Below are 25,139 nucleotides of genomic sequence, written 5' to 3'. Positions count from 1 at the left end.
TTGGACAACTCTTTTTACTTTATTATTTTTTTATAGTAAACAAAGTATAATCTCAAAGTTATGCAGATACTTAACTGGGAAAAGACACAACCCTGCAGTTAGTTGTGTAAGACCACCTTTAGAAGAGAAAATGAATTGCTTGGGAAGAAATACATTAAAAGAATGATATTTCCAACCCATTTACTTTTTAAGCCATCAGATGTTCTCATTTGAACCACTTGTTCTGTGCATACACATTTAGGGATTTTTTTGAAAATGAATGAAAAGTCTTTGCCTTCTTCAGTCTGTTGGCCAACTCTTGAGAATACTGAGAAATCTCCAGAATACCAGTATGTTTTCTCTTGGGAACAAACTTCAGAGCCTCTTCCCAATTACCAGTGTTTTTCAGACATAACAAAATACGCATCATTTGATCTAAGGTGAGATTTTTGGTACCAACACCCCATTGCAAATATTTGTCCAATGGAAGGCATTCAGTTGCCAGCTTCAGCCGTTTTGCCTTGGCTAGGGATGTGCCTGACTGCATATTCTTATCAACAAAAGATCCAATTATATAAACTTTGTCATGCCTGAAAGTAGTCATAACATTGGGAGAATCTGCAGTTAAATAGATAATACTGTCCTTTGAAAATAAATCTACATAAGACTTTTCTGTTGCTGTTAAAAGCAATTTGTCCCATTTTTCTCCATACCGTTTAACTAACTCCCTATGATACACACTATCTATTTTTAGATTGCAGAAATAAATATGGAAAGGATCAACATTTCTTCTGTTACAGCCTTCACTTTCTAAAAGTTGGGAAACAGCATTCTGCAATTCTTTTGGTTTCATATAATTTTCATAAGCCATGTCAAAAACCAAAGGTTGTCCAAACTGCATGGCCTGGGCACCCTTCCAGCCCATTGCAATGTCCATATTCCTATCCCAAAGTCGTAAAAATAGAAAGTTTTGCTGTTTATCTTCCTCAGTGGTTTCTAGCAGGCTGGCATTTTTTGCTTCTTCCCTTGCTGCTGCTTTCATTTCCTTTTTTATTTTCCTAGCTTTTTTAGCGTTTTCCTTAGCATATAAATATTTTAAATATTTTTTTTTCGCTGTTTTAGAAACACATTCCATCATGGTTTTGAGCTCTTCTTCAGTGATGTGTTCTGGTACTTCTTTGCCAAGCAGTCTCCACATCTCAATGAACTCTCTGGTGGCAGCTAGAGGATCTTCATCCTTACTGCTTGAGATTGTTGAAACACATTCTTCTTGCACACTAGATTTCATGGTAGTTTTCCACCTATCCAATTCTAGCTCTTCAGAAGGGGATGTACTCTCATTATTAGCACAAGTAACAGCTGGTATTTTGGAAGACATGTATCTCTGCAATACTGTTGAATATAAATTATTTCTCTTCCTATGAAGGGTAAATGGCACCAAAAACCTGGCAAAGGGTCTGAAGAAATTGACACTAACACTCATTTTGAGGAAAACAGACATGTAAGAGAACTCCTGTAAGAGAAGAAAAATGCGATTAAAAATTAGACAAAGATTTTTAAAACTTCCCAAGTAATTGTACAAGTATAAATCTGAAATACCAAAATGAAATCTATTTTTGAAACACAAAGTAAAATCTTTGTACCATCACTTTTTTTCTCTAGACTCCTGTGGCCTGGAGCTTGTGATCACTCACTGAGCAAAAAGTTTAAAACTTAGGTTCTTGGCTGGGTGCAGCGGTGAGATCATGTGAGGTCAGGAGTTTGAGACTAGCCTGGCCAACATGGTGAGAAACCCCATCTCTACCAAAAATACAAAAATTAGCCGGTTGTGGTGGCGGGCAGCTGTAAACCCAGCTACTTGGGAGTATGAGGCAGGAGAACTGCTTGAACCTGAAAGGTGGAGGTTACAGTGAGCTGCGATTGTGCCACTGCACTCCAGTCTGGGTGACAAAACAAAAAATTAGTTGAGTTCTTATTTCAGACATGAATTGCACTGTTGCTTTAGTTAAAAGGGTAAGTTGAAGATGCTTTTTAGATTTTCATCTAGGGGCCTAGAGAATCAATGTTACTTGGCAACAAAGTTATGTACCACTGATGCGGCTTACATCATGACGCTACAGTCTCTTCCATTCTACACTAAGCCCAGATACAGAACCAAACACAAGAGCCTTCACAAAAGCAACAAATAAAGACAAAGGACAGGAAAGTTACTGAGAATGGCAACAGGTCAAAAGCACTTAGGAAGTGTTGTACCAGTGCCCTCATTATGGAAATATACCGAGATCTGCTGATCAGCAAATAGCAACAAACTTTCGCAGTTCAGGCTTTATTTTGCAGCAAATAATGTTACTGCCAAAGAAAATGTCCAAAATTGGGACAAATGTATATAAAGCTCCACAATTTTATCCTAGAGGCCTGGATGTCTATGAGATATTATAGATACTTAAAGATGTAAAACTAGTCTCAAATTTGAAGGAAAAAAACCCAGGGAATTCAAATTTTTAAGAAATGCAGGCTGGGCGCGGTGGCTCAAGCTTATAATCCCAGCACTTTGGGAGGCTGAGGCGGGTGGATCACAAGGTCAAGAGATCGAGACCATCCTGGTCAGCATCGTGAAACCCCGTCTCTACTAAAAGTGCAAAAATTAGCTGGGCATGGTGGCGCGCGCCTGTAGTCCCAGCTAGTCAGGAGGCTGAGGCAGAATTGCCTGAACCCAGGAGGCGGAGGTTGCGGTGAGCCCAGATCGCACCATTGCACTCCAGCCTGGGTAACAAGAGCGAAACTGTCTCAAAAAAAAAAAAAAGAAATGCAAATAAAACACCTGAGAAATTCCTTCTTCCCTTGCTTAATTTAATGACCCTGCATAGGCTCCTAGGTCTCCTGCTCTGACCCATGCACTGATGTCCAGATACCCCTCCCTTAAAGGTGGATATGACTCCACATTCTATTCTATTCTTTTTTTCAATATATTTCCTTTGTGAGGTGTGACCTACTTCTGTGGCTTCAATAACCTTTAATCAGAAAGTCACTCAAATGCAAGCAGGCTGCAGTGGCTCACTCCTTTAATCCCAGCACTTTGGAAGGCCGAGTCGGGAAGATCGCTTGAGGCTAGGAGTTTGAGACCACCGTGGCCAACATGGTGAAACCCAATCTCTACTAAAAATACAAAAACTAGCCAGGCATGGTGGTGCATACCTATAATCCCAGCTATTCTGAGGCCGAAGTAAAGGAACTGCTTGAACCCGGGGGGTGGGGGGGCGGGGGCGCAGCGCAGAGGTTGTAGTGAACCGAGATTTCACCACTGCACGGCAGCCTGGGCGACGAATGAGATTCTGTCTTAAAAACAAAAACAAAAAACCTCAAGTACAACAAACAGAAATAACCTCTCTACCTTCGCTTTACAACCTGATCCTCCTCCACTGTTCTTCAAGGGATATTGTTTTCCATTCGTATTGTTCCCAACATACATATTGCAGCCAGGTTAAAGTCCAAACTTAATCAGTGTGGCTTACAAAGATTTTCATCATATCGCTTTGCCTACCTTTTCAGCAGCGTCTCTAGTTATTTCTTCGCCTTACACTTTAAGTATTCCCCCGTTAGTTCTCACAGCGTTCTTGTGCCTATGACAGTACTTCTAACACTGTACTGTAATTGCCTGGTTACCTGCCTCGCTAGATGGTAAGGACTATCTTGAGGACAAGGGCTTTGTCTATAATGTTAACATTGAACCCGATGCTTGACAGTAATCATGCAAATGTTTTTCTAATACCCTAGATCGATGCTTCTCACATTAAAAAACATATATACGTATATACGTGTGTGTGTGTGTGTGTGTGTGTGTGTATAGAGAGAGAGAGTTCGGCCTCCCTTTAAAGACAAAACAATTTAAATTAGAATTCCGGAACTATTTAACCTGGGGTCCCCAGGCCCCAATCTAATAAACATTGACTTCAAAAACAAGAGTTCTAAACGTTTTATTCTCGTAACTGGTAAAGACTTAGAATATCACGGAAATGAAAACCCCAATATTATTTTTATTTTTTTAGACGTAGTCTCGCTCTGTCGCTAGGCTGCAGTGCAGTGGCGCGATCTCGGCTCACTGCAACCTCCGCCTCCCGGGTTTGAGCAATTCTCCTGCCTCACCCTCCCGAGTAGCTGCGACCACCGGCGCGAGCCACCACGCCCATCTAATTTTTGTATTGTTAGTAGAGACAAGGTTTCACCGTATTGGCCAGGCTGGTCTCAAACTCTTGACCTCAAGATCCGCCGGCCTTAGCCTCCCAAAGTGCTGCGATTACAGGCTTGAGCCACCGCGCCCGGCGGAAAACTCCAATTTTAAAAAGTAATCAAGGATATCGTTTCGGGAACCAGTGATTTTGTTTCAGGTACTGTCCTAGCTATAGTTTATTAAATCACTGGGCTTCCTCTTACCTGTGGGCCTTCCGAGCTCACATGCTCCACTAAGTGCACCTTGATACGTTTCCGGCATCCTCCCACCCCCAACACACAGTAGGAGAAAGAAGAAACGCGCTTACCAGGAATGCAGAGATAGTGGTTCCCGCTGGCGCAAAGAAAAAGGACACCAGAGGACGCAAGACTTCGCCGCGAAATGACGCCCAGGGATCCGCGCCACAGATAGCACGCAGCCCTCCCAACAGTCCACACAGTAGACTCAGGCGGTCGCTGTGCTCGGCGGACGTTCCGCCCTCTCTTTCCGGCGCTGCTTTTTGACGTAACAGCACGCGGGGAACACTTTCCCGGCTGAAAGAAGCGGCTTGGAGGAGACAGCTGACCGTAGGCAATTGGATACTTGCAGAGTACTCTTTTAGTTGTCATAGACTTGCGTGCGTGCGTGCGTGTGTGCGTGTGTGCGTGTGCGTGTGTTTCCTCCATTTATCTCTCAGTTGTCAGACTTGTACGTATGTGTGTGTGTATTTCCTCCATTTATCGTGGCTCATGCCTGTAATTCCAGCACTTTGGGCGGCCGAGGGAGGCGGATCACTTGAGGTCAGGAGTTCGAGACCAGCCTCGCCACCATAGTGAAACCCCGTGTCTACTAAAAATACAAAAATTACCTGGGTGTGAAGCGCGGCCTGTGGTCCCAGCTACCCGGAAGACTGAGGTAGGAGAATCGCTTGAACCCTGGAGGCAGAGGTTGCAGTGAGCCGAGATCGCGCCACTGCACTCCAGGCTGGGCAACAAAGTGAGTTGTTAAGCTCACGAAAAACAACGCAAAAACTGTTTCTAATTCTCTTCTCAACCTGTTCTTGGCTTGGGCCCTGTATTTAAAAACATTTGCTGAAAAAGTACTAAAATAAAGTTTTTTTTCACAACTCTTTTTACTCAGCTTCAAACTCCTTGACGCTAGGACTTTAAACTCTTAATCTTTTTGACCTGTTTACCACGAGTACCTGGTACTGTGCTTGGAACACGCTAAGCCATGGTAAGTTTCTCTCTCCTCCTAGCTCACTTGGAACATTTAATGTAAAATGAAGTTAAAACACATTTGTAAATTAGTGGCCTTTGGGCCAAAATCCAGCCTGCACATATTTTGTTTAGCTAGCACAGTGTTATCAATTATTTTGATTTAGCTGTCATCTTAAAAACATACCGCACAAGACCATTTATTGGGGAAAGGTCTTTTCAACAGTTGGTGCTGGGAAAACTGGATATACACATGCATAGAATGAAGTTGGACCCTTACCTAACACCATATATAAAAACAAACTCAAAATGAATCAAATACTTAAATATAATAGTGAAAACTATAAAACAGAGGAAAACCTTCATGACATTGGATTTGGTAGATTTCATGGTATGACACCAAAATCATAAGCAACATAAGAAAAAATATACAAATTGGGCTTCATAAAAAAAATACTTTTGGGCTGGGTGCGGTGGCTCATACCTGTAATTCCAGCACTTTGGGAGGCCGAGGCGAGTGGATCAGGAGGTCAATAGATCGAGCCTATCCTGGCCAACATGGTGAAACTCCATCTCTACTGAAAATACAAAAATTAGCCAGGCATGGTGGTGCATGACGGTAGTCCCAGTTACTCGGGAGACTGAGGCAGAATTGCTTGAATCCAGGAGGTGGAGGTTGCAGTGAACCGAGATTGTGCCACTGTACTCTATCCCAGTGACAGAGCAAGACTTTCTCAAAAAAAAAGAAATACTTTTGTACATAAAAGGACACTGTCAACAGAATAAAACGGCAATCCACAGGATGGGAGAAAATAGTTGCAATTCACGTATCTGTTAAGGGATTAATATCCCTTAACAGGATATGTAAGAACTAGAACTCAACAACAAAAAAACGTAAACAACTCAATTCAATGTGAGCAAAGAACTTGAGTAGACATTTCTCCAACAGAGATACACAAATGGCCAATAAGCACATAAAGAGATGTTCAACATTATTATGGAAATGCAAATAAAAACCACAATAAGGCTGGGCATGGTGGCTCATGCCTGTAATCCTAGTGTTTGAGGAGGTTAAGGTGGAAGGATCGCTGAGTCCAGGAATTCACGACCAGCCTGGGCAATATAGCAAGACCCCAGCTCTACTAAAAACTAAAAAAAAAATAATCAAGTGTGGTGGTGTGTGCCTGTCATCCCAGATACTTGGGAGGCTGAAGCAGGAGGACCACTTGAGCCAAGGAGTTTGAGGCTGCAGTGAGCTATGATTGCACCACTGCACTCCACCCTTGGTGACAAAGCAAGTCTGTGTTTCTCCTGTCTCTAAGGAGAAAAAAAAAAAAAAGCCAGAAAAAGTAAATTTTGGCAAAGATATGTAGAAATTGGAACCTTGTCTATTTATGATGTGAATGTAAAATGGAGCAGATGCTATGAAGAACAGTTTAACAGTTCCTCAAGAAACCAGACACAGAATGAACATATTATGCACCTATTCTACTCCTAGTTATATACTCAAAGGAATTGAAAGCACAGACACAAACAGACACTTGTACTCTAGTGTCCTTGCAGCATTAATAATAACCAAAAGGTGGAAACAGTCCAAATATCCATGAACAGATGAATAGATTTAAAAAGTTGTATGTACACATAATGGAATATTATTCAGCCATGAAAAGGAATCAAGTTCTTATACATGGTACAACATGCATAAACTTTTGAGGCATTATATACTAAGTGAAATAAGCCAGGCACAAAAGGACAAATATTGTATAAGTCCACCAATATGAAGTACCTAGAATAGTCAAATGGTAAAGACAGAAAGTCGAATAGTGTTTTCCGGGGACTGGGGAAACGGGAAAATGGGCAGTTATTGTTTAGTAGGTATGGATTTTCAGTATGGGATGATAAAAAAGTTCTGGAAATGGATAGTAGTGATGGTTGTGCAAGAACATGAATATACTCGATGCCGTTGAATTGTATGCTTGGAAATGACTAAAATGGAATGTTTATATTATGTACTTTACCAGAATAAAAGAAGAAGGTAGGAATAGTCTTTTCCAATGATTTTAAAAAAGAGATCTTGTCTAAGAGACTGATTACTATTATGTTACGAAGTTGAGGTAGGGATAGCAAAATAATGAGTTTTCTCCCAAACATAGAAGGAAAAAATCAGGAATAAATATCTTCTAGTAGTTATAACAAATAGCAGTTGTAGAGATTGTCTTTTTATTGTTCCTATTCTTTGAAGAGATATATCTGAAGTTTTTAAATATTTTATGAAGGTTTTTGATATATGATCTTTGTCAAGTAAAGGAAATTTTATGCTGTTAAGTTTGCTAAGTTTCTTTATGTGAAAAATCTCTAGAAGTATTTCTAAAAATATAGCAGAACATAATTTATTCAATATGTCTGGGATCTGACCTATTCTAGATTAAGAATATTGCCAGGGTTCAGACATCTTACCTCCAAGAAAAGCACAGCAATTTTCAAGATATAGGTTTTGGCATAGAAACATGGCTTGTAATATGGGATGTAAGGTATTATAAGAAATAAATATTAGGCCAGGAGCCTATAATCTTCCTTGTTACAAAGGAAGTGGTATTTCTTCCTTTTATAAGAGACTAATCTAGAATGAGAAGATTAGAGGCTCATGCCTATAATCTCAGCATTTTGGGAGGCCAAGGCAGGTGAACTGCTTGAGCTGAGGAGTTCCAGACCAGCCTGGCCAACATGGTGAAACACTGTCTCTACAAAAAAAAAAAAAAAAAAAAAATATATATATATATATATATATAAATAAATTTTACAAGCAAGGAAATATGTAAAATCCCATAAGACAATGTCACATAAAAACTAGAATTAAAAAGTAGAAGGTCTGAATGCTCTCTGTTGGCTCGTATTTCTTCTTGGAAACAGTGGTTAGACCTAAGTAGAGATGCTTTTGTACTCAAGGCACCCACTCTCCAGTTCCCCAGAGCTTATTCCACCACAGGTTGTCTTTTCTCCGTTGGTACAAATGTCATTTGCCACATATTTGCCTGCAGTGTTTATTATATAAAGGAGAATGTTTTCTCTATATCAGTGTCTCTTTCAAGAGTTGGAAGACAAAGCATGGATTCAAAGATTTAGGTGTTACTTACAAGGTAGAGAACTCTTGTATCTGAGTCTCTGCTAGACATTCAATGTCTACGGTAGTGCTTGGCAAGGATTGAAAACTCAATAATTATTTGCTGGTGAATGAATACTAAATAGGTCAGGTAAGTGATGTTAGTGGCTTGGACAAGAGTGGTGGCAGCAGAGGCAAAGAAAAGGGGGAAGATTTGAAAGATATTTAAGAGGTGGACATGACAGAATTTGGTGGTTATTTTGGGAGAGAAGGAGAGGAACAAGTCAGTAGTCTGGTTTGAGCACCTGGGCGGACAGTGAAAAGGAGTACATGAAGTGAGGGCAGAGATGGTAAGCATAGCATTAAGACATGGCTTTTGAGCTCTCTTCAAGATAGCGAAATGATGTCTGCTTTAGGATATTTGGCAGTTGGCTTTATGGGAGTGGAGTTTAGGAGAAAGAAGAATGGACCAAAGATAGAGATTTGAGAGTTATTGACATAGAGTCTGTGAAACCACATGGGTGGAAGAGATTACCTAGGGCTTGGGTAGAGAGGAGGAGTGGACAAAGGAGACTGAAAATAAGCAGCTAAAGACATGGGAGGAAAACAACCAGAATATGACACAGAAACCGAGGAAAGGGTGTTTTCAAAGAGAAGTGGATGGGCTAACGGGGTCAAATCTTGCCTAGAAAACATGCAAGCAGACTTAAAAGTATCTACGAGATTTAGCAATACAAGGGCCACTAGAACCTTAATTGTGGGGTTTGGGGGCTTTAGCCAGGTGAGAGTGAATAAGGAATGAGGAGATTATGAAAAAAAAAAAAAAAGGAATCAGCAAGTTTAAACATTTCTATGAAATTTGTCTAAAGAAAAGATATAGTGGCAGGTGTGGGTGGCTCATGCCTGTAATCCCAGCATTTTGGGAGGCTGAGATGGGCAGATCACTAGGTCAGGAGTTCGAGATTAGCCTGGCCAATATGGTGAAACCCTGTCTCTACTAAAAATACAAAAATTAGCGGGGCGTGGTGGCACACGCGTGTAAGTCCAGCTACTCGGGAGGCTGAGACAGGAGAATAGCTTGAACCTGGCGGGCAGAGGTTACAGTGAGGTGAGATCACACCACTGCACTCCAGCCTGCGGGACAGAGCGAGATTCCCTCTCAAAACAAAACAAAACAAAAACGAAAAGGAAGAAAAGACATAATGTGCTCAGTCCCTGGATGTGGAGTCCAGGAAAATTTTCTTCGTTATTATTACTATTATGTCGGGAGATGCCTGACATTTTAAACGCGGACAGAATCATCAGCAAAGGGGTAAGAGAAAGGATAATAAGATGCGTAAACTTCCTGAGATGAACAGAGAACCAGAGATGGTGTTTATGAGGGACTGTGTTAAAGAAAAACTTCCCAGGTCCACGAGGGTCATGGTTTCAAAAGCAGGGATTTCCTTTGAGCACCTCCTCCACACCTCAATCCAAAATCCACGCCTCCGTCAGGGAACAAGAGGGGTTTGGAATGTAAAGTTCTTTATACGGATTTCCCGCCGCCGGCTATGTAGGGAAGGTCAGGTGAAGCCCCATTGTCCCAAAAAAAACACCAAAAGCTGTGGGAGGAGAGGGCTCTGTGTCTCAGAGCTGTGGACCAAGTAACCAATCCAGTATCAGAGTCAAAGATCAATCACTCCGGAGGAAGTTTGAAAGGACTTCTCTCGACGAGAACATGAATGGGGCGGGAATAACTCAAGGGTTAAAACCCCAACTGCTCTTACCTATACGGATTACTTCTCTGGGTCCCCTCCACTTGGGAGCTGTCTCTCTCTCTCTCTCTCTCTCTCTCTATCTCTCTCTCTCTCCCCCCCTCTCTCTCTCCTCTTCCCTCCCACCTCCCCTCCCCCCGCCACCGCCCTGTCCCCCAATAAATCGCGTTTTGGCAAAACTCTCTGGGTCCACAGTATTATTCAAATGTCAAAGTCACCTGGCCACCAGGGCCCCTTTCCCCATTCTTCGGGGTTAGCGAGGCTAAGAACCCCTTCAGAACTGGGAGGCAGCTGAGTATACTCCCAGGTTAGAGATGGAGAGATTGGTCTCATATAAGAGGCAGAAATGGCCGGGCGCGGTGGCTCAAGCCTGTAATCCCAGCACTTTGGGAGGCCGAGGCGGGTGGATCACAAGATCAAGATATCGAGACCATCCTGGTCAACATGGTGAAACCCTGTCTCTACTAAAAATTAAAAAAAAAAAAAAAATTAGCTGGGCATGGTGGCTCGTGCCTGTAATCCCAGCTACTCGGGAGGCTGAGGCAGGAGAATTGCCTGAACCCAGGAGGCGGAGGTTGCAGTGAGCCGAGATCGCGCCATTCCACTCCAGCCTGGGTAACAAGAGCGAAACTCTGTCTCAAAAAAAAAAAAAAAAAAAAAAAAAAGAGGCAGAAATACCACTTTGTAGCAAGAAGAATGGAAGAAACAGGTGGGTATGCAGGACAATTTATAGACATAATGGCTATAATTTGATCCAGTTTGCATTCTCTGTGAAGAGGTAGACTACCTCTGCAAAGACTAAAGATGGGGTGAAGGTTTGTTATTGTCATGAAGAATAACATACAACAAATGTATAGAAATAGAAAGTAGCATGGTTGTTACCGTGGAGTCCTAATTAGGAAAAAGGAGTCAGACTGTCAGGATCAGGGGAAAGCAAAGAGATAAAACAATTGAGCTATAAATATGCCTTTCTCCATGGTTCATGACATATAAACAAAAAATGAAGCAGATGAATTATAGGTTTTTTTTTTAATGGCCAAGGACATATTGCCCAAGTCATATGGCCCTCCTACTTAGATAATGTAAGTAACTCACAAACTTACTGCTTACCATCAAACGCCTCAATTTATCGAACATCTCAGCTGACAACGCAAGTTATGCTCCCCTTGTGTTGGCATTATCAATCAGCCCAAGTTCTGTTCTATAAAGTCTCCAGCTAACCTTTGTCTCTTTGCAGTTGGCTCTTCCTGTGCAGGCCGCCAGTTGCTTTCTTGTAATGTATTTTCCTACTTTCTTTAATAAATTTGTTTTTCTTTACCTACAACCATCTTGGTAAATTCCATTACTCCAGAGCCACCGACCCAGATAGTTGTCCCTGCCACTGCCTGTGACAGTTACCGGGAATGGTGGAGTTGTTTAATGAGTTTTAGATTTGCAAGATGAAAAAGTCCTGGAGAGCTGTTGCACAACAATGTGAATATATTTAACACTACTGAATAGCACACTTAAAAAATGGTTAAGATGGTAAAGAAAGAAGTATGGGTTAACAAGGGAGACAGCCATGATGTCAGGCAGTGTTGATGGTCTAGTTCAGTTTAGGGATCATGAATTTATGGTGGTACCGATCTGTGTTGTTATGTGATCTTTCTCCCTGTTTTGCTAATGCTGCTAAGTGCTAATAGGTCTGGGTATAATTCAGTTTACGGAAGGGGAATGGCGTAAAGTTGTTAAATATATTGACATAGGGGAGGAAATATGATTTTTTATCTTCCCTTCATGAATTCTTAGCTGAGACTCTCTGTAACAAAAGACAGATTGAACAAGAGAAAAACAAGTTTAATAACATGTATACACCCTGTATGCATGGGAGATAACCCAGAGAGATGAGTAAATCTTAAAAATTAAAAATTAGAAGAAAAAGAATTTCAACTTCAGGCTTAAATATTATCATTTTCTGAAAAAAAAAAAAAAAAAGGATGTGGAAACAGGTTCAGTTAAGTTGAAATGATCAGGAAAATTAAACAGAGGTCAGGTTTGTTACACAGGTTTCAGCTGATTCTGTCTTGATTGTTTAACAGTCTCTGGTGATTTAGGGCTGATGTGGTGACTCTGCCTGTAATCCCAGCACTTTGGGAGGCTGAGGTGGGTGGATCACCTGAGCTCAGGAGTTTTAGACCAGCCTGGCCAACATGGCAAAACTCTGTCTCTACTAAAAATACAAAAAAAAAAAAAAAAAATTAGCCAGGCATGGTGGTGCACACTTGTAGTCCCAGCTGCTTGGGAGACTGAGGCAGGATAATTGCTTGAACCCAGGAGGCAGAGGTCATGCCACTACACTCTAGACTGAATGACAGAGCGAGACTCCATGTCAAAAAAATAAAAATAAATATAAAAAGAGTCTCTAGTGATTTCATAATCAGTATCTTCTTGGTGCAGAGAGAGAGACATCCTTCTTTATTTTTTATTTTTTTATACTTTTTTAAAGATGGGGTTTCACCATGTTGGTCAGGCTGATCTTAAACTCCCAACCGCAGGTGATCCGGCTGCCTTGGCCTCCAAAGTGCTTGGATTACAGGTGTGAGCCACCACGCCTGGCCGAGACATCCTTATCAATGGAGATTTCCTTTATTGAGCTAAAAGGGCAACTTTTCATAGCTACTTCCGTGTCTGCAGCTTCCCAGAATAACCAGCTCCGTATAATCAGTATGTCAAAGAGGGATATTTTAGGGTGATGTATTCTAGTCTCCTACGGTCATATTTTTGGATGATGTATCCTGGGCCCCATCATCAGCATCACAGTGGCTGCAGGAGTGATCTATAGAGTATACAGGAGATGAAAATATACCATCCCAGAATATGCCTCTCTGGTGGAAGGATTATTTTGAGCTGAAGACAATTAATAAAAAGCAGACATATTATGAGCTCTCTGCCCTCTCCTATCTGCTGGAGAATAAAACATACATTTCCTTTTGTGAAGGTGTTTTCCCCACCCACTCACACACTTAATGAAGTCGTTGTCACAGGGTTTGCAAGAATAATGGACAATAAATACAATAATAATAAATACATAATAATTAAACATTAATCAAGCTGCACTTTGACTCACTTCCACTTAACCAAAAGTTACATAGCACAAGATTTGCATCCCCATTGTTCCTATAGATAGAATTTCTGATGGTAAAATCATAAAGTTTTTAAGATAGGTAGGATCTCTAATGTTAGAATGATAAGAATTTTATTTAAAAAGTGCTTAGCCAGGCATGGTGGCCCACATCTATAATCCCAGCACTCTGGGAAGCTGAAGCGAGAGGATCACTTGAGTCTAAAGGTTTGAGACCACCCTGGAAACTAAAAAAATATTATCTGGGCATGGCGGTGCATCCCTATAGTCCTGTTACTGACGGAAGGTATAGGAAATGAGAATAAATAAAAAGTTCCTCTTCAAAGCTTTCCTCTTAGTACGTTATGAATAAATAATAGTTTCTTCAAAGGTTAATTTTTTTTAAATTGCATTTTAGGGTTTGGGGTACATGTGAAGTACATGCAAGATAGTTGCATAGGTACACACTATGTGTGGAGTTTGAAGGTAGTGTGATTTGCTGCCTTCCTCCCCTTCACATATATCTGGCATTTCTCCCCATGCTATCTCTCCCCAACTCCCCACTCCCCGCCATCCCTCCCCTATTCTCCCCAACAGACCCCAGTGTGTAGTGCTCCCCTCCCTGTGTCCATGTGTTCTCATTGTCCAACACCCGCCTATGAGTGAAAACATGTGGTATTTCATTTTGTGTTCTTGTGTCAGTTTGCTGAGAATGATGGTCTCCAGGTTCATCAATGTCCCTGCAAAGGACATGAACTCATCATTTTTGATGGCTGCATAATATTCCATGGTGTATATGTGCCACATTTTTCCCATCCAGTCTGTCATCGATGGGCATTTAGGTTGATTCCAGGTCTTTGCTATTGTAAACAGTGCTGCAATGAACATTCGTGCGCATATGTCCTTATAGTAGAACGATTTATAATCCTTTGGATATATACCCAGTAATGGGATTGCTAGGTCAAATGGAATTTCTATTTCTAGATCCTGGAGGAATCACCACACTGTCTTCCACAATGGTTGCACTAATTTACACTCCCACCAATAGTGTAAAAGTGTTCCTATTTCTCCACATCCTCTCCAGCATTTGTTGTCTCCAGATTTTTTAATGATCGCCATTCTAACTGGCGTGAGAGGGTATCTCAATGTGGTTTTGATTTGCATTTCTCTAATGACCAGTGATGATGAGCATTTTTTCATGTTTGTTGGCCTCATGTATGTCTTTTTTAGTAAAGTGTCTGTTTATATCCTTTGCCCATTTTTGAATGGGCTTGTTTGTTTTTTTCTTGTAAATCTGTTTTAGTTCTTTGTAAATTCTGGATATCAGCCCTTTGTCAGATGGGCAAACTGCAAATATTTTTTCCTATTCTGTTGGTTGCCGATTCACTCTAATGGCTGTTTCCTTTGCCATGCAGAAGCTGTGGAGTTTGATTAGGTCCCATTTGTCTACTTTGGCTTTTGTTGCCAATGCTTTTGGTGTTTTGGTCATGAAGTCCTTGCCTACTCCTATGTCTTGAATGGTTTTGCCTAGATTTTCTTCTAGGGTTTTTATGGTGTTAGGTCTATGTTTAAGTCTTTAATCCATCTGGAGTTAATTTTAGTGTAAGGTGTCAGGAAGGGGTCCAGTTTCTGCTTTCTGCACACGGCTAGCCAGTTTTCCCAACACCATTTATTAAACAGGGAATCCTTTCCCCATTGCTTGTTTTTGGTAAGGTTTGTCAAAGATCGGATGGTTGTAGATATGTCGTGTTGCCTCTGATGCCTCTGTTCTGTTCCATTGGTCTATATCTCTGTTTTGGTACCAGTACCATGCTGTTTTGGTTACCGTAGCCTTGTAGTATAGTTTGAAGTCCGGTAGTGTGATGTCTCCTGCTGTGTTCTTTTTGCTTAGAATTGACTTGGCTATGCGGGCTCTCTTTTGGTTCCATATGAAGTTTAAGGTGCTTTTTCCAGTTCTGTGCAGAAGGTCATTGGTAGCTTGATGGGGATAGCGTTAAATCTGTAAGTGACTTTGGGCAGTATGGCCATTTTGACGATATTTATTCTTTCTAACCATGAGCATGGAATGTTTGGTTTGTAGTTCTCCTTGAACAGGTCCTTTACATTCCTTGATAGTTTATTCCTAGGTATTTTATTCTCTTTGTAGCAGTTGTGAATGGCAGTTCATTCTTGATTTGGCTTTCTTTAAGTTTGTTATTGGTGTATAGGAATGCTTGTGATTTTTGCACATTGATTTTGTATCCTGAGACTTTGCTGAATGAAGTTGCTTACCAGTTTCAGGAGATTTTGGGCTGAGATGATGGGGTTTTCTAGATATACAATTATGTTGACTGCAAATAGAGACAACTGGGCTTCCTCCTTTCCTATTTGAATACTCTTCATTTCTTTTTCTTGCCTGATTGCTCTGGCTAGAACTTCCAGTACTACATTGAATAGGAGTGGTGAGAGAGGGCATCCTTGTCTAGTGCCAGATTTCAAAGGGAATGCTTCCTGTTTTTGCCCATTCAGTATGATATTGGCTGTTGGTTTGTCATAAATAGCTTTTATTATTTTGAGATATGTTCTGTCAATACCGATTTTATTGAGGGTTTTTAGCATAAAGCGCTGTTGAATTTTGTCAAAGATCTTCTCTGCATCAGTTGAGATAATCATGTGGCTTTTGTCTTTGGTTCTGTTTATGTGGTGAATTACGTTTATAGACTTGCATATGTTGAACCAGCCTTGCATCCCTGGGATGAATCCTACTTGATCATGGTGGATAAGTTTTTGACGTGCTGTTGCAATCAGCTTGCCAGTATTTTAGTGAAGATTTTTGCATCTATGTTCATCATGGATATTGGCCTGAAGTTTTCTTTTCTTGTTGAGTCTCTGCCAGGTTTTGGTATCAGGATGATGTTGGTCTCATAAAATGATTTGGGAAGGATTCCTTCTTCTTGGATTATTTGGAATAGTTTCAGGAGGAATGGTAACAGTTTCTCTTTGTGTGTCTGGTAGAATTCGGCTGTGAACCCATCTGGACCTGGGTTTTTTTTGTGTGGTAGGCTCTTAATTGCTGCCTCAACTTCAGATCTTGTTATTGGTCTATTCAGGGTTTCAACTTCTTCCTAGTTTAGGCTGGGGAGGAGGCAAGTGTCCAGGAATTTATCCATTTCTTCCAGGTTTACTAGTTTATGTGCATAGAGTTGTTTGTAATAATCTCTGATGACGGTTTAAATTTCTGTGGAATCTGTGGTGATATCCCCTTTATCGTTTTTTATTGCAACTATTTTGTTATTCTCTCTTTTCCTTTTTATTAATCTGGCTAATGGTTTGTCTATTTTGTTGATCTTTTCAAAAAACCTGCTCCTGCATTTATTGATTTTTTTGAAGGGTTTTTTTGTGTCTCTATCTCCTTCAGTTCTGCTTTGATCTTAGTTATTTCTTGTCTTCTGCTAGGTTTTGAGTTTTTTTGATCTTGCTCCTGTAGCTCTTTCAATTTTGACAATAGGGTGTCAATTTGGGATCTCTCCTTGCTTCTCATGTGGGCATTTATTGCTATAAATTTTCCTCTAGAGACCGCTTTAAATGTGTCCCAGAGATTCTGGTATGTGGTGTCTTCGTTCTCGTTGGTTTAAAAGAACATCTTTATTTCTGCCTTCATTTTATTGTTTATCCAGTCAACATTCAAGAGTCAGTTGTTCAGTTTCCATGAAGCTGTGTGGTTCTGAGTTAGTTTCTGAATTCTGAGTTCTAACTTGATTGCACTGTGGTCTGAGAGACTATTTGTTATAATTTCCGTTCTTTTGCATTTGCTGAGGAGTGGTTTACTTCCAATTATGTAGTCAATTTTAGAGTAGGTGTGATGTGGTGCTGAGAAGAATGTATATTCTGTGGATTTGGGGTGGAGAGTTCTGTAAACATCTATCAGGTTTGCTTGTTCCAGGTCTGAGTTCAAGTCTTGGATATCCTTGTTAATTTTCTATCTGGTTGATCTGTCTAATATTGACAATGGGGTGTTAAAGTCTCCCGCTATTATTGTGTGAGTGTATAATCTCTTTGTAAGTCATTAAGAACTTGCCTTATGTATCTGGGTGCTCATGTATTGGGTCCATATATATTTAGGATCATTAGCTCTTCTTGTTGTATCGATCCTTTTACCATTATGTAATGTCCTTTTTTGTCTCTTTTGATCTTTGTTGCTTTAATGTCTATTTTATCAGAGATGAGAATTGCAACTCCTGCTTTTTTTTTTTTTTTGCTCTCCATTTGCTTGGTAAATCTTCCTCCATCTCTTTATTTTGAACCTTTGTGTATCCTTGCATGTGAGATGGGTTTCCTGGATACAGCACACCGATGGGTTTTGGCTTTTTATCCAATTTGCCAGTCTGTGTCTTGTGATTGGGGCATTTAGTCCATCTATATTTAAGGTTAATATTGTTATGTGTAAATTTGATTCTGCCATTTTGATGGTAGCTGGTTGTTTTGCCTGTTAGTTGATGCAGATTCTTCATTTTGTTGATGCTCTTTACCATTTGGTATGTTTCTGGAGTGGCTGGTACTGGTTGTTCCTTTCTATGTGTAGTGCCTCTTTCAGGAGCTTTTGTAAAGCAGGTCTGGTGGTGACAAAATCTCTGAGTACTTGCTTCTTCATGAAGGATTTTATTTTTCCTTCACTTATGAAGCTTAGTTTGGCTGGATATGTAATTCTGGGTTGAAAGTTCTTTTCTTTAAGGATGTTGAATATTGTCCCTTACTCTCTTTTGGCTTGTAGGGTTTCTGCTGAGAGATCTGCTGTGAGTGTGATGGGCTTTCCTTTGTGGGTAACCTGACCTTTCTCTCTGGCTGCCCTTAGCATTTTCTCCTTCATTTCAACCCTGGTGAATCTGACGATTATCTGCCTTGGGGTTGCTCTTCTTGAGGAATATATTTGTGGTGTTTTCTGTATTTCCTGGACTTGAATATTGGTCTGCCTTGCTAGGTTGGGGAAGTTTTCCTGGATAATATCCTGAAGAGTATTTTCCAACTTGGATTCGTTTTTCTCCATCACATTCAGGTACACCTATCAAACGTAGATTAGGTCTTTTCACATAGTTCGATATTTCTTGGAGACTTTGTTCATTCCTTTTTACAGTTTTTCCTCTAATCTTGACTTCTTGTTTTATTTCCTTGAGTTGATCTTCGACCTCTGATATCCTTTCTTCTGCTTGGTCAATTCGGCTGTTGAAACTTGTGCATGCTTCGTGAAATTCTCGTGTTCTGTTTTTCAGCTCCATCAATTCACTTATATTTTTCTCTAAGTTGTCCATTCTCATTAGCATTTCATCAAATCTTTTTTCAACGTTCTTAGTTTCTTTGCATTGAGTTAGAACATGTTCTTTTAGCTCACGGAAGTTTCTCATTACCCACCTTCTGAAGTCTGATTCTGTCATTTCATCACACTCATTCTCCATTCAGTCTTGTTCCCTTGCTGTTGAGGAGTTGTGATCCCTTGTAGGCGGAGAGGTGTTCTGGTTTTGGGTGTTTTCCTCCTTTTCGCACTGGTTTCTTCCCATCTTTGTGGATTTATGCACCTGTCGTCTTTGTAATTGCTGATTTTCAGATTGGGTCTCTGAGTGGATGTCCAGATTGTTGATGATGAAGTTATTTCTGTTTCTTAGTTTTCCTTCTAACAGTCTGGCCCCTCTCCTGTAGGACTGCTGAGGTCCACTCCAGGCTCTGCTTGCCTGGGGATCACCTGCAGCAGCTGCAGAACAATAAGGGTTGCTAACAGTTTCTTCTTCTGCTATCTTTGTCCCAGAATGATGCCTGCCAAATGTCAGTCTGATCAGTCCTTTGTGAGGTGACTCTTTGGATATATGGGGGTCAGGGAGCTGCTTGAGGAGACAGTCTGTCCTTTATAGGAGCTCAAGTGCTGAACTGTGGGCTCCGTTGTTTGTTCAGAGCTGCTAGGCAGGTACGTTTAAGTCTGCTGCAGCAGAACTCATAAACCCCCTTTTTTCCACAGGTGCTCTGTTCCAGGGAGTTAGGGCTTTATGAGTTTCCATTGTGCTGCTGCCTTTTTTTTCAGGGCTGCTCTGCCAAGCAGGGAGGCAGCCTAGTCCCTGTCTGCCTGCAGAGGCTTTGCTGAGCTGCTATGGGTCCACCCAGCTGCCGTGTGAACTTCCCTGCAGTCCTGTTTATATGGGTGTGGTTAGAACTGCCTCAGTGATGGTGGCCCACCTCAGTAATGGCTGACTCTCTCTGTAATGGTGGGTTGCCTCAGCAATGGCAGGCTGACTCTGCAATGGTGGACTGCCTCCATAGGGGTGGAGTGCCTCGGTAATGGCGAACACCCCTCTCCCACAGAGCTGAACTGTCCTGGGTTCAGCTGTGGTTGCTGTGAAACTCTCAACCCAGGGTGTTTCCAATTGCTGTTTTTTTTTGTTGTTGTTGTTGGGGTGGGATCTGCCGAGCCTGATCACATGGCTCTCTGCCTCAGAGCCTTTTTTTTTAAAGTTGAACAATTGACTCCCAGGTGTTCCAGTCGTCTGCTAAAAATGCACTAGGATCTGTGTGATTTCCCATGCGGCGACCCACTGCACCAGCTGAAACAATGGCGCTGAAATTTGTGGCGCTTTTTTGCCTGGGAATCTCCTGGCCTGGCTCCCTGTTTCAGTCCCCTGTTTAATCAGATGAATGGGCGACTCTGCCTTCCTGGAGCTCCAATCACCAGCTTAAAAGGGCAACCAGACCAGTGTATTTTGTATGGAGAACTGCTGTGGGCACCGGCAAAACAGCCGTGCTGGCCAAAACAGCCGTACTGGCGACCTTTGGGGCTCCTCTGCCTGGGAATCTCCTGGTCTGTGGGCAATAAAGATCCATCTGGAAATGCAGCATCCACTCACCCTCTGTGCTTTCACTGGGAGCTGCAATCCTGAGCTGCTCCTAAAGGGCCATCTTGGATCTTCTGGCCAAAGGTTAATTTATTTTAAAGCTTTTGCTAATAAAGTAGCTCTTAGTTATAATGAAGAAATAAGTATATGATATTTGCTCTGAGATGCCTAGACAAGCCCAGGCAAGTCTTAGATATAGCTTATTTGCCTTCCTTATTTGGAAATGTTACCGCTTCTCTTAGCATCCCTCAAGTTACTTCCTCTTTTCCTTTGTTCTCCTCTGCCTTTACATCTTTAGGAAAGTTGTTTTTTGTTTGTTTGTTTGTTTTTAGAACTGTCAATAGATTACTTTATTTCATAGAAAAGTTACATTAAAAGAAGAGATTGAAAAGTCAAGTATATTTGATTTGCACACACTTGCCAAGTTACACAGGATTCAGCCACTTGGATAATTTTTTTATTGATAACAGGATATACATATTTAAAGCCTCACACTGAAGCCTATACACATGTCCAACCCAGACAACAATGTGCAAATAAATATGCAAAACAGTCTCTGGAAACTCGCGTCTCCAGGATCACAGACAATCTATGCTTTGTCCCTCTGGCTGTGATGCACTTCTTCCCCTAATGGTGCACAGGCTTCTGCGGTGACTGAGTCCACTTCCAAACCCCCTGCAGGTTTGCTCTTGGCTAGGACGTTGGCTCAGGTAGGACCCTTTGTGGTTTTGCATCAGCAGCAGTAGAAGCCCTGATTCAGATGGGGTACAGAGTAATTAAAAACAAAAAACAGTTCACAGATGAACAGAAAGGCAAAACAGTTTCCAGGAGGGGGACGCCAACTTCTCTTAGCATGGAGCGCATGCTTAAAGGAAGACCCTCGGACTTTGTCACAGATTGCTTCTTGATGCATCCAGCTAAAAATGTACAAACCAGGCAAAGTTAAGGCAAGTCCCCACGGAGGTGAGCTGTTGGCTTTCTGGCATAAGTTTAAGTTCCACACCAAGGATCCTATTTTATCTCCTGTGCCATGGGTAGAGAAGAAAACATAACAGCTAACAAAAAAAAAAAAAAAAAAAAAAAATCCAACATGAGGTCTCTATCCTGACCATTCCTGGCCTGAGCGCTGCTTGCTGGTGGCACAATCACCCTTGCCAGGGGCTGGCTGCCTCATAATCCCCTCACTTTCCCATAGGTGCCCAAGGGCTGAGCCCTGCCTCTCCAGTTGGGATGCCTCCCCTGCCACACACACCAACAGCTTTGAGCTGCCCAATGGATCAGGTCACTGAGGCTCTACCCTGCCCCAGGTGCTATTTAGACACTGCTAATTTGGCTGGAACAACAACAACAAATCAGTTCCAAGGCCCTCAAGCACTCAAGATTTCCTTAAGAAATTAAAGCAGGGCGGCAATGAAGGGCTGCACAGGAACGACTGTTCTTTGGATTGAGATGTCTTTCAATAGCAATACATTCATAGTAACCACGGGGAGGACCCCACAGCCACTCTTCCCTGAAACATTGGTTTCTAAAAGATAGCTTTTGGTGTACACAGCCAGGACATGTTACACTACCTAAACAACACTGCCAATTTTGAGGCACACATGCACAGACACATGCACACATACAATTGCTGAGAGGATCAAAGGATGTCTCTTCCAGGGCAGTGGAGAATGTGCCAGAAGTCACCTTCACTGTTCAGTGCACAGATCTTTTGCAAATTCAGTGCAAAACATCAGAGCTAATAGAAACCAAAATGTCTTACTATGTAAACGCCCTGCTGTGGTCCAGGGAATGCACTGCTGAGTGGGGATCAGCAGGAGCCCCCTGAAATGACTGCTTGGAGAATACCTGTTCACTGGATTGACTGTTTTCCTTCATGATTTGAAACAGCAGCTCAGTACACAGGATTTGAACAACGCATGTAATAACCCAGACAACTTCTTAGAAAATGTGAGGTATTCTTAACAAAAATCCTAACTCCACAGGAGGGCCATGACATTTGACTTCTTTGCATGGCCACACACCTTTCTGTCATTGTTGTACAGGTGGGGACTGAGCGCCTCTTCCAGTGTGGAGAATCTGCCATCTGTGACTAGAAATATATGAAACTGCTTGCTGCAAGCAGTTGGTTTGTGTAGGTTCCAGTTGCCCTGTTGGTCACAGATGAGCTGCTGATCCCCTTCAGACCCCAAATAAATGAGTGGAAGTCTGTGAGCAAGTTCCAGCCTGACAAGCCAGGCCTCACACTGAGAACTCTGGGCCACCTTTTCTGGGTCTCGTGGGCAGCCACCTAAAGTGGAAGCCGACAAAGGGATTCATCCAGAGGAGTGAGGGGGGATTCCCCAAGCACAGACTTCATCCCTTCCCATCACAGTCTCTGCCCTCATGTGAGCTTCTCACTTTTCAATTGCTCAATTTCCGTCTCATCATTGCTTATGGAGTGGATTTGAGTGCCAAACATAACTGTAATAAAAGTGAAAAACAGAAGACTTTTAAGGCACAGGAAGATCAACAGAATTACAGTTATCGGAGGTGAAAAGTCACTGCATTTAGTCCACTGCCCTTGGACGCAGGAGATAAACTGAATCCACAGAGGATCAGAGCATGGACTGAAGACAGAGCTACATACACAGTGAAGAGCACAAAAAACCTTTGATTCTTTTTTCCTACATAATTGTTCTCCCACAGGCAGTGATAATCCATTTTCTGAATATATCTTTTGCAAATACTGCAGTGGTGGGCACACTCTGGTTTAATGTAGCAGCACTTGGAGCACTTGTAGATCACCTTTCAGGCTTCAGCTGCAGGCTATCCATGTATTCTTTTGTAGTGTTTCCTTTGAGTACTGCCCAGGGTCACTGAGCATGGTTCTCAGGTGGGATAACAGGGCGAGCATAGCCAATCAGTTAAATATGACCCCATTGAGAAATGCCAGATATAGGTGATGGGAGGATGGAGGCAGCAAACCACATTGCCACATATGTACCTATGCAACAATTCCAAATAATTGGCACATGTACACCAGAACCTAAAGTACAATTAAAAAAAAAAAAGAATCAAGTGCTAAGTTCAATGCCCTGAGCTGCCTCCAAGGCCACTCAGTTCTATATACTCTGGTCCTATAATAAATACAAATTGGTCATCTGAAAAAAAAAGATGACCCTATTGACCACAGAGTACCAGAAATCTTTGGAAGGCAGCAGCATGGAAAAAGTCACCACGAAGTCTGCATAGGCGACCAGAAGCCATATTATGACAGCACAGATCATGCTGCAGCTGTCAAGGATGAACCAGACCCTGTCAGCCACACCAGCCTCAGAGAAGGAGGAATATGAAGAGTCATAGTTGTCATTTTCAGCCAGGAGAGAACGATGCTCGATGTCCTGGAGTCTGTGTCCTGATGGCTGCATGATTTCCCTGATGCACCCTCACATGTCCTTTAGAAACATCACTTGAACATTTTGTGCCTTTTCTTCAGGATCTTAAGGTGCATACTGCCCTACGTGATCAGATCCGAGGCTGGGGTGGCATTGCCCGGTTCTGTGGCTCCTCCTCGCCTGCTGCGGCGACCTGCAGTGGTCGAGGCAGGGATGCATCATGCGGCTGTGCTCATGGCCTGGCCAGAGACACAGGCTCGGCTTGGTCTCCTGGGTCCTGATGGGCTGGTCGGAGGGGAGGCTGCTGCCGAGCAGATGCTGGAGCCCAGAGCCCTGGCTGGAGAGCAGGCAGCATGACCACTTAGGAAAGTTTTAAGTTGTTAGCCAACCATGTGCAGCCTAGACTGTGAAATCCAGTTCCAGCCAATGGAATCAGGACACAGAAGTAGGGTGGATGCGTTAGATATAAGTGGCCCTGCCTCCTTTGTTCAGGATTCTCTCATGGCAGATAGCTAATGGGAGGACCCTTTCTGCAGAAAGTAAAGTTGCCTTGCTGAGAAAATTAAATTTATATTTGAGTGCTACTTCTTTTGCAGCACCGAAAATTCGCATATAACAGAAGGTATCTGAGTTACTGGCAGTGAGTTTGTATGGGTCTGAAGAAACTTCATGTCTCCTCAGAAGGAAGAATTCAACTGAGGAGCGCAAGGCAGAAGAAGAGACAGAGATGAGTTTCAGAGCAGGAGTGAAAGTTTATTTTAAAGGCTTTAGAAGGAAAGAAAGGAAAATTCACTTGGAAGAGATCCACTTGGGCACCTGAAGTTCAAGTGAGGCGTTTAACCTTGATCCTAGGACTTTATAGGTGTGTTAGTCTGTTTTCATGCTGCTGATAAAGACATACCTGAGACTGGACAATTTACAAAATAAAGAGGTTTATGGGCTTACAGTTCGACATGGCTGGGGAGGGCTCACAATCATGACAGAAGGTGAAAGTCACTTATTACATGGTGCTGGCAAGAGAGAGTTTGTGCAGAGAAACTTGCATTTTTAAAACCATCATACCTCATGAGACCCATTCACTATCATGAGAACAGCAGAGGAAAGACCCACAGCCATGACTGGATCAACTCCCACCAGGTCTTTCCCACACGTGGCAATTATGGGAGCTACAAAATGAGATTTGGGTGGGGTCACAGAGCCAAAGCATATTATTCTGCCCCTGGCCCTTTCCAAATCTTCTATATTCTCATTTCAAAACCAATCATGCCTTCCCAATGGTCCCCCAAGGATTAACTTAAAAGTCCACAGTCCAAAGTCTCATCCAAGACCAGGCAAGTCCCTTCCACCTATGAGACTGTAAAATCAAAAGCAATTGAGTGATTTCCTAGATACAATGGCAGTACTTGCATTGGGTAAATACAGCCATTCCAAATGGGAGAAATTGGCCAAAACAAAGGGGCTACAGGCCCCATGCAAGTCCAAAATCCAGCAGGGCAGTTAAATCTCAAAGCTCCGACATGATCTCCTTTGACTCCATGTCTCACATCCAGGTCA

At 42.1% G+C, this 25,139-nt stretch overlaps 1 protein-coding gene and 1 pseudogene across 3 annotated transcripts; both read right to left on the bottom strand.

Annotated features, from left to right (window-relative positions):
- On the bottom strand, positions 1-4,653 carry TRMT10C (tRNA methyltransferase 10C, mitochondrial RNase P subunit). Of its 3 annotated transcripts, none has more exons than XM_078352248.1 (2): positions 4,515-4,653; positions 1-3,315 (listed from the first exon to the last, which is right to left on the bottom strand). In XM_078352248.1, exon 2 carries the CDS (start codon positions 1,478-1,480, stop codon positions 206-208), a length of 1,275 nt encoding a protein of 424 aa, XP_078208374.1. In that variant the 5' UTR covers positions 1,481-3,315; positions 4,515-4,653; the 3' UTR covers positions 1-205. The 3 variants fall into 3 exon arrangements, with proteins under 3 accessions (XP_078208374.1, XP_008980806.1, XP_078208375.1); XM_008982558.6 differs by having other exon boundaries at positions 1-1,492; positions 4,515-4,621; XM_078352249.1 differs by lacking the exon at positions 4,515-4,653 and adding an exon at positions 4,411-4,502 and having other exon boundaries at positions 1-1,492.
- A 17,385-nt stretch (positions 4,654-22,038) lies between these two features.
- On the bottom strand, positions 22,039-23,621 carry LOC100414345 (palmitoyltransferase ZDHHC7-like; annotated as a pseudogene).
- Positions 23,622-25,139: the final 1,518 nt, after the last annotated feature.

Source organism: Callithrix jacchus, chromosome 15, assembly GCF_049354715.1.
Source record: "Callithrix jacchus isolate 240 chromosome 15, calJac240_pri, whole genome shotgun sequence".
In the NCBI taxonomy this organism is placed as follows: domain Eukaryota; kingdom Metazoa; phylum Chordata; class Mammalia; order Primates; family Cebidae; genus Callithrix; species Callithrix jacchus.
This window is presented reverse-complemented; position numbering and strand designations above follow the sequence as displayed.